At 45.1% G+C, this 12914-nt stretch overlaps 2 protein-coding genes across 2 annotated transcripts in view; one reads left to right on the top strand and one right to left on the bottom strand.

Annotated features, from left to right (window-relative positions):
* TRAPPC5 (trafficking protein particle complex 5) overlaps nt 1-6479 on the bottom strand; it is an 83182-nt gene extending 76703 nt beyond the window's left edge. Inside the window, 1 exon segment of the mRNA XM_030197172.1 lies at nt 6376-6479. Coding sequence (XP_030053032.1) covers nt 6376-6421 — 46 coding nt within the window. The 5' untranslated portion in view covers nt 6422-6479.
* The window catches only part of RASAL3 (RAS protein activator like 3), a 69852-nt gene that overhangs the window by 18348 nt on the left and 38590 nt on the right, over nt 1-12914 (top strand). Inside the window, exons 4-7 of the mRNA XM_030197169.1 lie at nt 497-588; nt 5944-6026; nt 9996-10125; nt 11442-11540. Of these exons, the coding sequence (XP_030053029.1) occupies nt 497-588; nt 5944-6026; nt 9996-10125; nt 11442-11540 (404 nt within the window). The remainder of the gene's footprint in view (nt 1-496; nt 589-5943; nt 6027-9995; nt 10126-11441; nt 11541-12914) is intronic.

Genomic DNA, 12914 nt, shown 5'->3' on the forward strand with positions numbered 1-12914 from the left:
GGCTTGAAATGCACTGAGATAGGCAATTAGAACACCAGAATGAGGCTTGGAATATACAGAGAGAGGGCAGCTGGAGCGCCACAATGAAGCTTGGAATGCCCAGAGAGGCAGCTGAAAAACCAGACTGAGGCTTGGAACACTCATTGGTTGAATAGTGAATACCATCCAAAAAACTATGGGAAGCTGTTGGGGTTGGGAGAAAATAGAGGGCTGCAAGCAAGTAAATAATAGCGGATATGGGTGGAGATGGAGGATATCAACTGTGGGGGTGGGTGAGGCAGGTATGGGTGGGAATGGGTTAGATTCCATTGGGGATCGGTAAAATTTCTGTCCCTGTGCAACTCTTTACTTGCCACATTTATTCTGAAATAAATGCACATTGACTTTGAAGTTCCGAGATGCCCCTACACAAAGTGCGGAGAGACGAAGCTCTCTCTGTTTGGCTGAGAGTCTTAGCAGTCCTTTATCAATACCCATGTTTCTACACTTTCTGCAGATCCTTCCTCGGATCCAAAGAATCAGACCACAGGACGTGCCCCTGCGAGCAATGACGAGCTGGATTCCACATCTCAGTTCAACAACGTGAAGGTAACAAAGTGTTCCCTCCAAAAACATTTGTATTTTCAGTGCGGTATTTCAAGGGTAACAGATCCCTTCAGTTTGAACTGTAAATTTAGCCTTCAGTTATTTCCTTGATTCTTTTGGTTTCCAGCAAAACTATAACCAGCCTCTACTGGGTTGAACTTTATTCACAATTATCTGGGGTCATTCCACAACTCCCTCCACAGTCTGATAAATGCGCATCCTTCCTCTGGCCATTAGCTCCCGGACTCTATAAAGTCGTGTGCCTAAATTCCAAACTAGTGCCCAAATTTGGGCAAGTTCTAGAATATTGCCAGTTGCATGCCTAATTTAGGAGTCCTTTACCAAGCTCTGGTAAAAAGGGCCCTGCGCTAGTGGCAAGGGCTGTTTTTGCCATGCATTACAGCCTTTTTTACTGCAGCGGTTAAAAAAGGCTGAAAAAGCCATGGCCATGCAGTAAGGTTGCTCGCGGCACTGCCTGATTACTGCTGGGTTACAGGGCTGCCGAGAGACTGGGCTGGACCAGGGGCAAGGCCGCCCCCTCCATCCACCACAGGGCCGGGCCCCCTGAATTCAAATCATAGCGCCTCACCTCGACCTCGCTCCGTGTGAAAGAAGCACAGCAGCGGCAGTCTGCAGATCACCTCCCTTCGGGCCTTCCCTCCCTGTGTCCCGCCCTCGCGCAAGTTATGTCAGACGAGGGCGGGACACAGGGAGGGAAGGCCCGAAAGGAGGCGATCTGCAGACTGCCGCTGCTGCGCTTTCACACGGAGGGAGGTGGTGAGGCGCTGTGATTTGAATGGAGGGGGCCCGGCCCGGTGGCGGATAGTCGACGGAGCCGCGGGCGGGTGGGACTGTGGCGCCGAGCCCCCCTTGGAGGCCCGGGCCTGTGGAATTTTGTCCCCCCTGCCCCCCTCTTGGCGGCCCTGCTGGGTTAGCACCATGCTAGAAAACAGAGCCCAGTTTTCCCCAGCACGGGAAATGGCGCATGCTGGGGCTGGAACTACCTCCGGTACCCACGTTGGGCCAGTGCTATCTCTGGATTAGCGTGGTTTATAGAATCCACCGAGCACCTGTCCACGCAATTAAATTTAGTCGCGAACAGTTACGCCAAGTAAAATATTTCAGAAACACCCGTGATCCGCCCATGGCCACACCCCCTTTTCAGTTATGTGACTTAGAATTTACACGCAGCGTGTTATATAATACGCGTAGACAGTTCTACAAACCTCCCGTGTGACCCTGGGAAGTGGGTAGAAAAGGCCACCTGGTCACACTTATACGCTGGAAGATGTGGTAAAAGAGGCGATCAAAGCTGAGTTTGAAAATGATTTGGACAAATTCCTGGAGGAAAAGTCCCTAAACTATTATTAAGGTAGATTTGGGGCAAAGCAACAGTTTATCTTTGGGGGTAAGTACCAGGGAATCTTGCTTCTTATTGGGATCCTCTCGGGTAATTGATAACTGGGTTGGCTACTGTTAGGACACTGGGTTGATAGACCTTTGTTCTGACCCAATATGGCAGTTCTTATATTCTTAAACCGGGAAAACAAAGAACTGCACTGAAAAAGACACAGTGCCTGAAAGGTGCTGAAAAAAACAAGGAAGAATTATTGCAACATATTCTCAGCTGCTAATTCTTAAAAAAAAAAAAAAGAGAGAGAGAAGACTGAGAGGAGATACTTACTATAGCTGAGTTAAACCTCCAGACAGTGGTTTACCTTTAAATACAAGTACTTATTTTGTACCTGAGGCAATAGAAAGTTAAGTGACTTGCCCAGAATCACAAGGCGCTGCAGTGGGAATCGAATCTGGGTCCTCTGGTTCCTCAGGCCACTGCACTAACCATAGGCTATTTCTTCACTCTCTGCTTACAAGCTCTATTATACTGAAAAAAACATCGTGTGTGCTCAATCAATTTAAAGGAACGGCTTCCCGCGCTAACACGATGATTGTCAGCAGTGCCTTACAAGGTGATACTGGTCTCTCTCAGGTGCATTGATTATAAAAAAAAGTGCTCGAAGGTAAGGCTCTGGTAATAAGCCACCGCTGCAGGGATCATGAACATGATTCGATATTTCTAGGCTAATGAGAAGTCCCTTTTTGATGGAGATTGGATATTGAGTAGATGGATGATTTTTTATGTACACAGAGAGCCATGAATGGTTGCATGTCACAGCCTATCCAGTACATCAACACTATGCTCCTATAACTGCGAAATACAACTGGGGGTGGGGTGGAGACTGGGAGGGGGGAAGAGGGGAGGGATAAAAAATAAAAGTTTGACCCTGGTTAAGTTTTGGGAGATCTATGTATTGTACATTAGAAACGTTCTGTAATACTGCTTATATTATTGTGCTGTGCCATATTGAGGTGTCAATAAAACAGTTGAAACATTAAAAAAAAACAAGGTGCTCGATCCAGTGGGATCCTGAACAACGTAAGAGGGACTTCTTCAACAAGCTGAATAATTATTTTGGTGAAGATAAGTGACATTTATTCATTTTGAGGAGGGATATTTACAGGTATATATATTTTGGACTATAATACGTTCAGTCTCTCCACTGCTGTATTGAAAGTTTATTACGGCAGACACGCTAATCAACTAATTAGCGGTTCAATTAGGTTTTAAATGTTTTGCATATGTTATTGAATAAAGTTTTATTATTATTTGTGAAATGTATATTACAATGATCTTATAACTGGTATTAATGGTACATCATTGTTTAGAGAGATAGCCCAGAAATTTGATTGTGAAGTATCTCTTCCATTGGAGATGGCATGCAGGGGTTATTTAGGCATCCTACCACAGAGGATCCTTGATAGTGGTAATAATATTCTACACATTGAAACAGGACTATAAAGCTTTTTATGCCAGGTCCAGGATGAAAATTATAACTGTGGCACAGGGAAATAAAATAACGCGCCCCAAGGTCACTCACAGTCAGTGGCAGAGCCGGGGATTAGAACTGAGACACAGAGATAAAGTGACTCAATCTGAGTCACTGGCAAAGCTGAGGATTAGAACTGAGATACTGGGGTAAAGTGACTTCACCTGTGGTCTAAGAGAGGTACTGAGGCTCAGGGATAAAATGACTCAACCTGAGTGGTGATTAGAACTCGGGTACAAAGGGTAAAGTGACAGAGATGGGACTAGAACTGAGTCACAGGGAGACAAACAGGCTTATTTTCAAAAGAGAAGGGCGCCCATCTTACGACACAAATCGGGAGATGGGCGTCCTTCTCTCAGGGTTGCCCAAATCGGCATAATCAAAAGCCGATTTTGGGCATCCTCAACTGCTTTCCGTCACGGGGACGACCAAAGTTCAAGGGGGCGTGTCGGCACTGTAGCGAAGGCGGGACTGGGATGTGATTAGGAGATGGGCGTCCTCGGCCGATAATGAAAAAAAGAAAGGCATCCCTGACGAGCACTTGGCCGACTTTACTTGGTCCATTTTTTCTCACGACCAAACTGACCAGATGAGCACCGGAGGGAATCGGGGATCACCTCCCCTTACTCCCCCAGTGGTCACTAACCCCCTCCCACCCTAAAAAATCTTTTAAATTTTTTTTGCCAGCCTCTATGCCAGCTTCAAATGTCATACCCAGCTCCATGACAGCAGTATGCAGGTCCCTGAAGCAGTTTTAGTGGGTGCAGTGCACTTCAGCCAGGCAGACCCAGGCCCACCCCCCCTACCTGTTACCCTTGTGGTGGTAAATGTGAGCCCTCCAAAACCCACCAAAACCCACTGTACCCACATGTAGGTGCCCCCCTTCACCCCTTAGGGCTATGGTAGTGGTGTACAGTTGTGGGGAGTAGGTTTTGGGGGGCTCAGCACCCAAGGTAAGGGAGCTATGCATCTGGGAGCAATTTCTGAAGTTCATGCAGTGCCCCCTAGGGTGCCCAGTTGGTGTCCTGGCATGTCAAGGGGACCAATGCACTACAAATTCTGGCTCCTCCCATGACCAAAGGGCTTGGATTTGGTCATTTTTGAGATGGGCGTCCTCGGTTTCCATTATAGCCAAAAACCGGGGACGACCATCTCTAAGGTTGACCATCTCAACATTTAGGTCGACTATCTCTAAGGTCGACCTAAATGTTGAGATTTGGGCGTCCCCAACCATATTATTGAAACGAAAGATGGATGCCCATCTTGTTTCGATAATATGGGTTTCCCCGCCCCTTCGTGGGGGCCGTCCTGCGAGGGCGCCCTCATGAAAACTTGGGTGCCCCGTTCAATTATGCCCCTCTATGTAGCTTGGCCCAGGGTCATAGACAAGGCAGATTTTAGGAATGAGCTAACAGGATTCCCTAGATTTTCCCCCCCAAGTCTTTCCAAGGCCACTATTATTTTCAGAGACCATCCAAAGTGAACAGCCATGAACGTTCAGGTTTCTATCACACACATATTCTTCCTTTGCATGATTTCCTCTCTCTGCTACGCCAACGGATCTCATCAGACCACAGTGCAGAGAAAGGAAATCAGTCATATCAGTACCTGCCTACGGGTCATGAGGCAGAAAAGCAAGGTGGAGGCACAGATAAATGACACTGATGCAACCTTCCAAGATCACTGTCTTTTGGGTAGAGCATGTCACATGCTGGCATAGAAAAAACTGCTCATATACATTAATTGGAATTTAAAGCAATTTTACAAAATAAGGACACATTTATTTAGTAACCTTTCTAAAACCAAGCTCCTGGAAGGTATTTAAATTGTTGAAACACCAATCAAATCAAATCTCAAGCTTTTATAGAACACTTAATCCCTTAAGAGGTGCTGACAGTTTCCAATCAAGGAAACCAGTGCATTCAATAGGAAATTACAATTCAAATAAGTTTTAAAAATCAATAAGTAATTCAACAGTCATCTTGTACTATATACTAATGTCTCTCAATAAATACGTATATTCATAACATTTACAGCAGTGATTCTTAGCCCAGTCTTCAGGACACGTCCAGGCAGTCAGGTTTTCAGGATACTCAGAATGAATATGTATGAGATTAATTTACATGCAGTGAACATAGTGCAAGCAAATTTATCTCATGCATATCCTGGGGAGGGGGAGGGCATGGTTGAAGGATTGCCTAAAGTGACCCTTTGGGCCACCTCTGACTCCAAAGGGTTTACCATGCAAGCTTCAGCAGAGGACCTGCAGCCAGGTAGTAGCTGAGAGTAAGGAGGGAGAGAACAAAACCAGGGTCTTTGCTTCTCCCCTGCTGCCATTTTAGGCAATTTGGGAAACACTGGTTTAGGCAATATGAAAAACAAGTCATCTGATAGGTTTTAGCCCCTTTTTACAGGCCAGGTCTATTCCAACTGCTCCTCCAGCTGACAGAATACTGTTAACCTCCCTCAGGGCTTAATCCGGAAACGCATTAAGAAAATCACAAGTTCCCAGAGGACGGATCATACGGCCCTCGCTTCTCCGAATCATCACAGGTAAAAAGAGCCAGTACTTCTTGAAAACAAAATGTGTCTTTTGTGTAATCAGGACAGGAGATGGGCACTAGGACTGACTGTGTAGGTAGCCAAGGCCCCTTTGTTTTCCTAATATTTTGGGCAAGGTTCACAACCTGGATCCAGGCTGATGCAGTCCTGGTTTTATTTCACGCATGGAGTCATTATTACCAGCGTTCTTACAGAATGCAGTGTCATCTGGAAACTCTAGAACTGTGTTTACTCCCAAACCTCCATCACAGTGGTTCCCAAACTTTCCCGGTTCACGGAGCCCCTAGCCTACGCATTTCCTCTCAGGTTTTCCCCCTCCCCCGCTGGTATTGAGTCCTACCTTTGCTGGTGGGGATGCCCAAGCCCTGCCAGCTAAAGAGGTCCATTGCCCGAGGGTCGAGCTCCAGAGCAAATCGGTGGCATGCTTCAGCAACTGACACGGCATTCCCACATATGCTCACCTTCTCTCCCCCCTCCTCTTCCGTCCAGTCCCGGAACAGGAAGTGACATCCAAGGGGCAGGACCATCAGCTGTGTGTATGGAGATTCCAGCCCCGTAGTAGCTGCGGCTTGTTTTGCCACCGGACTGCCGCCACTGCTCATCTAGAGAAGCAACAGCGGCAGCTTGGGTGGCAGGGGGAGAGAAGTGGGAAAAATATGGCGTGTCACCCCTGTGAATTTTCTGTGGCACCCTGGGGTGCCACGGCACACAGTTTGGGATCCACTGCCCCACTAGAACAACCAAACAGACTGATCCAGCCTTGATGTTCCCCTGGCGTACTGGAACTTGTAGTTCTTTCCCATTGAATTGCCTACAAAAATCATAACTACAAATCCCTGCATGCCATGGGGCAGCACTGGAACTGGATTAGCTTATGGCAGGGGTTCTCAACCCAGTCTTTGGAACACAGACACTCAGGTTTTCAGGATATCCACAATGAATATACATGAGATAGATTTACATACAATGGATATCTTGGAAACCTGACTGGCTGGTCAGGTGTGTCCAGAGGACTGGGTTAATAACCATTGCTTACCACTCTGTTTCCATCAGAGTGTCCTCCTTCGTCCTTTGAGGGAGGTTTGGTTCTTCTTTTGGGGGGACATCCAGAGATCTCAGATTCAGGGTAATCTACAATTTTCATCAGGAAGAGACAATGTTAGTTTTGGGTGTTGGGTTTCACAGGGTGGGAGGTAGGATGTTCTCTACCTATTAACAATTATAGCATTATATTCGATCACTGCACTCGGACAGCTTGGCTTTTTCTTTGGGTCTGCACTTGCAGGAGTTTTTTTGGGGATGGAGGTTTGTCGATCTATTCTCTTCATAGAAAATTACGATTAATCTCTCCTGCCCGGACTCGAGAAGATCTTATTCTCCTCTCCAATCTGTCCAGAATTCTGCAGCTCAACTTATTTTCCGCCAGAATCGCTATGCCCACACTAGCCCACTTCTCAAGTCTCTTCACTGGCTTCCTGTCCGCTTCCGTATACAGTTCAAACTTCTCTTACTGACCTTTAAATGCATCCACTCTATGACCCCTCGTTACCTCTCCTCTCTCATCTCTCCCTACATTCCTCCCCGTGAACTCCGCTCTCTGAGCAAGTCTATCTTGTCGTCCCCCTTCTCCTCCACCGCTAACTCCAGACTTGGTTCCTTCTATCTTGCTGCACCTTATGGCTGGAGCCGTCTTCCTGAGCCCATATGTCTAGCTCCATCTCTACCTGTTTTTAAATCTATGTTGAAGGCTCACCTTTTCACTGCTGCCTTTGGCTCCTAGCCACTACTCATTTGCCCTCCTCCTCCCCTATTCCTCTTTACCCTGTAATTCCCTTGCTCATAATGTCTTGTCTGTCTGTTTTACCTAGATTGTAAGCTCTTTGAGCAGGGACTGTCTCTCTATGTCAAATGTTCAGCGCTGTGTGCGTCTGGTAGCGCTATATAAATGCTATTAGTAGTAGTAGTATTTACAAATGGAGTCGGGATATCAGTGAGTGTTGAATTGCTGTTTCCCATGTTGCATAGGGCTTATTTTATGCAGGAACAAGTATTTAACATCGGTGATGTAGAGACGCTGGTTTGTCAGAAATGTAATCAGGACCACAACTTTTTTTTTCCATGCTTTTTGGGGTTGCTCAAAGGTAACAATATTTTGGAGAGCCATTTTACATTATCTTGAGAGACTTTTGAGAGACAGACATGGAAGCAACTGCCTTGCCCTGAGATTTGTAGTATGGAGTGTTGCCACGATTTGGGTTTCTGCCAGGCACTTGTGACCTGGCTTGGCCATTGTTTGGAAAACAGGATACTGGGCTAGATGGACCATTGGTCTGACCCAGTATGGCTACTCTTATGTTCTTATGTTCTCTGCCATTCTCGCCGGCAGGGCTGATCTTGGATAAATATAAAGCCTTTAGTATTCCTAATCGTCATCATGTACTTCTTCGAAAGGCAGGAGTATTGGGCAGGCAAGTTATTTTAGGGATATAGATAGGTGAAGTTTTATCTAGGATTCTTTATGCACTGCAGGAAGGGATAAGAGTACACCCTTTCATTTTGTGCCTTACTAGTAAGCGATTAATATTCATTATAATTTCTTCATTTGTTTTATTTGTTGTGGGGGGGAGGGCCTATCAATTGGTTTATATTCAAGTGAGTGAATGTGTTGCTTGTTGGATTCTATAGTTGTACACTTGGCTTGTTTGGCTCATATGGAGGAAGGGAATGGAGAGGCGAATTTGATTTTATGACCTTATTGAAGTGTTCAACCTTGAATATGTATAATTTGGGATTTTTCGTGTTTAGTTCATTCTCACTTGTTTTTTAGGCTTTTAGTTGAGGGTAGGAGTGGGTTGTGAAGTGGTTAGGGGGATATGGATTGTTCAAAAGTTTGATGATGAATATTATGCTTCTGTTACCAGGAACTTACTTTTATATGTCCGATAATGCTGGATGTTTCTGTTCTGTGTTGTCATCAATAAAAATTGTTGCATTAAATGGGTTAAGAACTATTGGCTTATGGGTTGACTTGGGGATGTATTGGTATCCCTGTCTAGAGCAGTAATTTTCACCTCAGTCCATGGGACACATCCAGCCAGTCAAGTTTTCAGGATATCCACAATGAATATACATGAAAATCTATCTCATGCATATTCTTTGTGGCAATCCTGAAAAACTGACTGGTAGGGTGTGTCCTGAGGACTGGGTTCAGAACCACTGATCTAGAGAAGAGCTGCTAAGTTTTTGTCAGCCCTGGTTTTTAACCTACATCCCAGAGAAATATGGGATTTGTAGTTCCTGATTCTACCCTTGAAATCAGTGCTGCTGGTCCCATAATGCATTATAACAGAGTTGTCAGAAATCCAGGACCGGCTTAAAATCTCCAGCTGGGAAGTGATTCTCTACCCAGTCCTTGGAACCCACTCAGTCCTGTCGGGTTTTCAACCTATATACAATAAACGGGCATGAGGTTTATTTCCCCCCAAATATCATAACATTTATTTATTTGTTTCATTTGTATCCCACATTTTCCCACCTATTTATAGGCTCAATGTGACTTACAAGGTACCGCAATGGTTCGCCAGTTGCGGTATGAACTAATACAGGTGTTATTGAGGTAAAATAAGGTTCGTGTTTGGTAGATACATTGGGGAAGTTAGGGAGGGGGGATGAGGATTAAGGTATGCCCATTACAGTCTTTGGTTTTGCAGTGTCGCAGGAACTTAGATTTTTATGTTGGGTCGGTGGGGTATGCCTTTTTGAACAGGTTTGTTCTTAGTTCTTTCCAGAAACTTAGGTGGTCTTTCGTTGTTTTTATAATCTTTGGCAGAGTGTTCCATAGTTGTGCGCTTAAGTAAGAAAAGCTGGATGCATAAGATTTAGGTAAGTTCGTGCTGATCTTGTGTTTCTGGTTGCTTCTGGCACATAACAAGAGGTTGTTGAACGGTTTCTCCACTCCAGAGTCCAGGGCACGCACGGCTCACACGAGTCTCTGGTGACGGTGGTGGAGCTGCTGGACCTCAATGCGGAGAAGGACGTTACCATCAGACCTCTGCACAGCAGCATTCTGGGGGAGAAGTACTGCTTCGAGGTAACTGCACAATGTTTCTTCTTTTCCCCCTGCCCTCCACAGCCCAAACGAGTACTTTCCTGATCTAGGGTTGCCAAACGGCTCCAGGTTCACCCATGTTGATCCAGTCCTGGGTTTGTCCCATTGCATGCAGGGACTTGTAGTTTTTCTTTTCTTAGGGAATGCTGTTAGAAAATCAGAACTACAAGTTCCTGCATGCAACAGGGTAAACCCAGGACTGGATCAACCCTGCTGGGATGTCTGGAGGTAGTTGGCAACCCTATGATGGTGTAGCCCCAATATTGTACACCTCACCCATCTGTAGTCGAAGTCCAGCCCATCCAGGAGGGACAGGAAGTGAGAAAATCATGGTCTAGATTTTAATTCTGAGGATTGGATCTTCCCCTTCTCCCCTCCACATACATTGCCCTGGCGATGGGAGTGCCCTACAACTAAACCACCATGGCAAGAAATGCAGAGAAGATGTGCCTGCCTGTTCTGCCCTGTACACAGAACTTCATACATGTCCAATGTGCTAAGCACATGAGTGAAACATGTCATGTCCCCTTGCCACCTGGCTTCTGGTTCTCTTGTCAGCTATTAGCACCAACAGAGAAGGTGGAAGAAACAGCTAATAAGCTAGTATGATAGAAAATCCAGTGATCATAAGGCATAGAAGTGGGATCAGTGACAGCAAACTTCATCAAGACAGACTGAACCACTCTTGGTTTTTACCACAGTTGATATGTAGCCAACAGGAATATATTAACTGCAAGTCCATAGATGTGGTAGGGAAGATTAAACAGGACTAGTGCAGAGTGTTCTAGAACTGCTATATTACCCAGTTCTAGGAAGGAGATTTTAGCCAGTTGTGGATCATCAGAACTGCAGCACTAATTTCAACGGATAGAATCAGGGACTATAAATCTCACACTGCTTTGGAATATAAATTCAAAACTAGGATTGACCAAAATGTCTCCAGCCTGGAACTGGGTAACTTGGCTCTGCTACAGAAAGAAGGAGTAGGAGTCTTCAGTAGACATGACAAGTTACCCTGTTCCAGAAGAAAGAGCTTTTGGTCAGTCCTTGTTTGTAGTCCTTGATTCTGCCCATTGAAATCAGTGCTACATATCCAATGATGCATCTGGATTGGGATGCCAGAAATCCAGGATGGGCCTGAAATTTCCCTCCTGGAACTGAGTAAGTTGGCGGTTAGGGTTGAGTGAGAGAAATCTGACCCAAGGCCATGATCACACGATGACCACAACCTGAAGTATTAAAATATTAACGTGCAGTAATCTTTTTCTCTTTGGTTCTTCCTTGGACATACAATGCAGATAATTAACTCCGAAGGGAGCAGGTGTTTCGGGTGCAGCTCCATCGCTGAGCGAGATCGGTGGATAGAGAACCTCAGGCAGACGGTGCAACCAAACAAGGTAGAAGAAGGAGCCCTCATCATCCTGTCCCTCACCCCTAGCAAATTTATCTGGAAGCTCTATTGTGGTCAGGTTTCAGGAAAACATCTTGGGAATAATTGGAAACATGTAGTCTAGATGTTTCAAATTATTCCTATATTCAGTGGTAGTATACATACAACTAGCACCACTAATATGCAAATATAAATTATACGTATAAGTGAACATACACCTATACATAGAATATCTGAATACTGGGGCCTTTATGTATAAGATATACATATAAGACCCAGAATATTGGTGATATATGGATGAGTTATACATCTGACTCAGATAGCCCACATCATACCTGGTTTTCCCATGTCTGAATCAAATCTTAGCGGAGATTGGGTGGCGACGCCGGTAATTGGGAAACAAAACAGGAGCTGGGCAGACTTCTAAGGTCTGTGCCCTGAGAAAGGCGAGCATAAATCAAGCTTGGGTATAAAGTATTGCATACCATGTAAATGAGTTTATCTTGTTGGGCAGACTGGATAAGGTCTTTATCTGCCGTAATTTACTATGTAACTGTATGTACAGAGGCCGAATATCATGGTCTGTATATTTCATTCATATATATTTGCAGCCCCACTCTCGGAATGCCCTCGCCCTGCCCTTTTTGCTTTATATATAGAACTAAATGTATGGGGGGATTCTAGAAACAGCGCTGAAAAATGGGCACTGAAAAAGATCGGCGTAGGCGCCCAAAATTAAGTGCAGGAATCGTGCTATATGCTTTATAGAATAAAGCGTAGCGCTGATTCTCACGCCTGACTTTGGGCACCAGACTTATGCCTGCTGAAACCCAGTGTAAATTAGGCGCGCTTACCCAGTATTCTATAACTAGGAGTGTATGCCCCTCCTACGGCCACGTCCCCTTTTGAGATACATGCTATAGGAGTTAGGCACCCTGCTTAGAATAGTGCGCAGCCAAATTTTAATGAGTGACAATTAACATCAATAATTAGTTGTTGGCAACCAATTACTGATGGTTAAAAGCCTGTTAATCAATTAATTTGCATGCACATCTTGATAGCACGCCCAAATTTGTGCACCATGTATACAGAGTCAGCAAAAAAAAATGTGGCTTTCTAGATTTTTTTTTTGCAGAACAAATAACTACCATGGGATGCCTGAGTGTGTTAGTGCTTACTGCAGCTTAGTAAAAGGGTCCCTAAAGATCAAGACAAGCAAAAAGGAGGAGCAAACCTCACGTGACCATGAGTGACAAACAAAATAGTGAGGTAGAACCAAGGAGGATATTGAGTAGTCTTTATTGGAAACAGCTGAAAGATGACCCAACACGGCCGTGTTTCGGCACAAAAGCCTGCCTCAGGGGTCAAGTAGATCTTTGAT

This window comes from Microcaecilia unicolor, chromosome 3 (assembly GCF_901765095.1).
Source record: "Microcaecilia unicolor chromosome 3, aMicUni1.1, whole genome shotgun sequence".
Taxonomy (NCBI): Eukaryota; Metazoa; Chordata; class Amphibia; order Gymnophiona; family Siphonopidae; genus Microcaecilia; species Microcaecilia unicolor.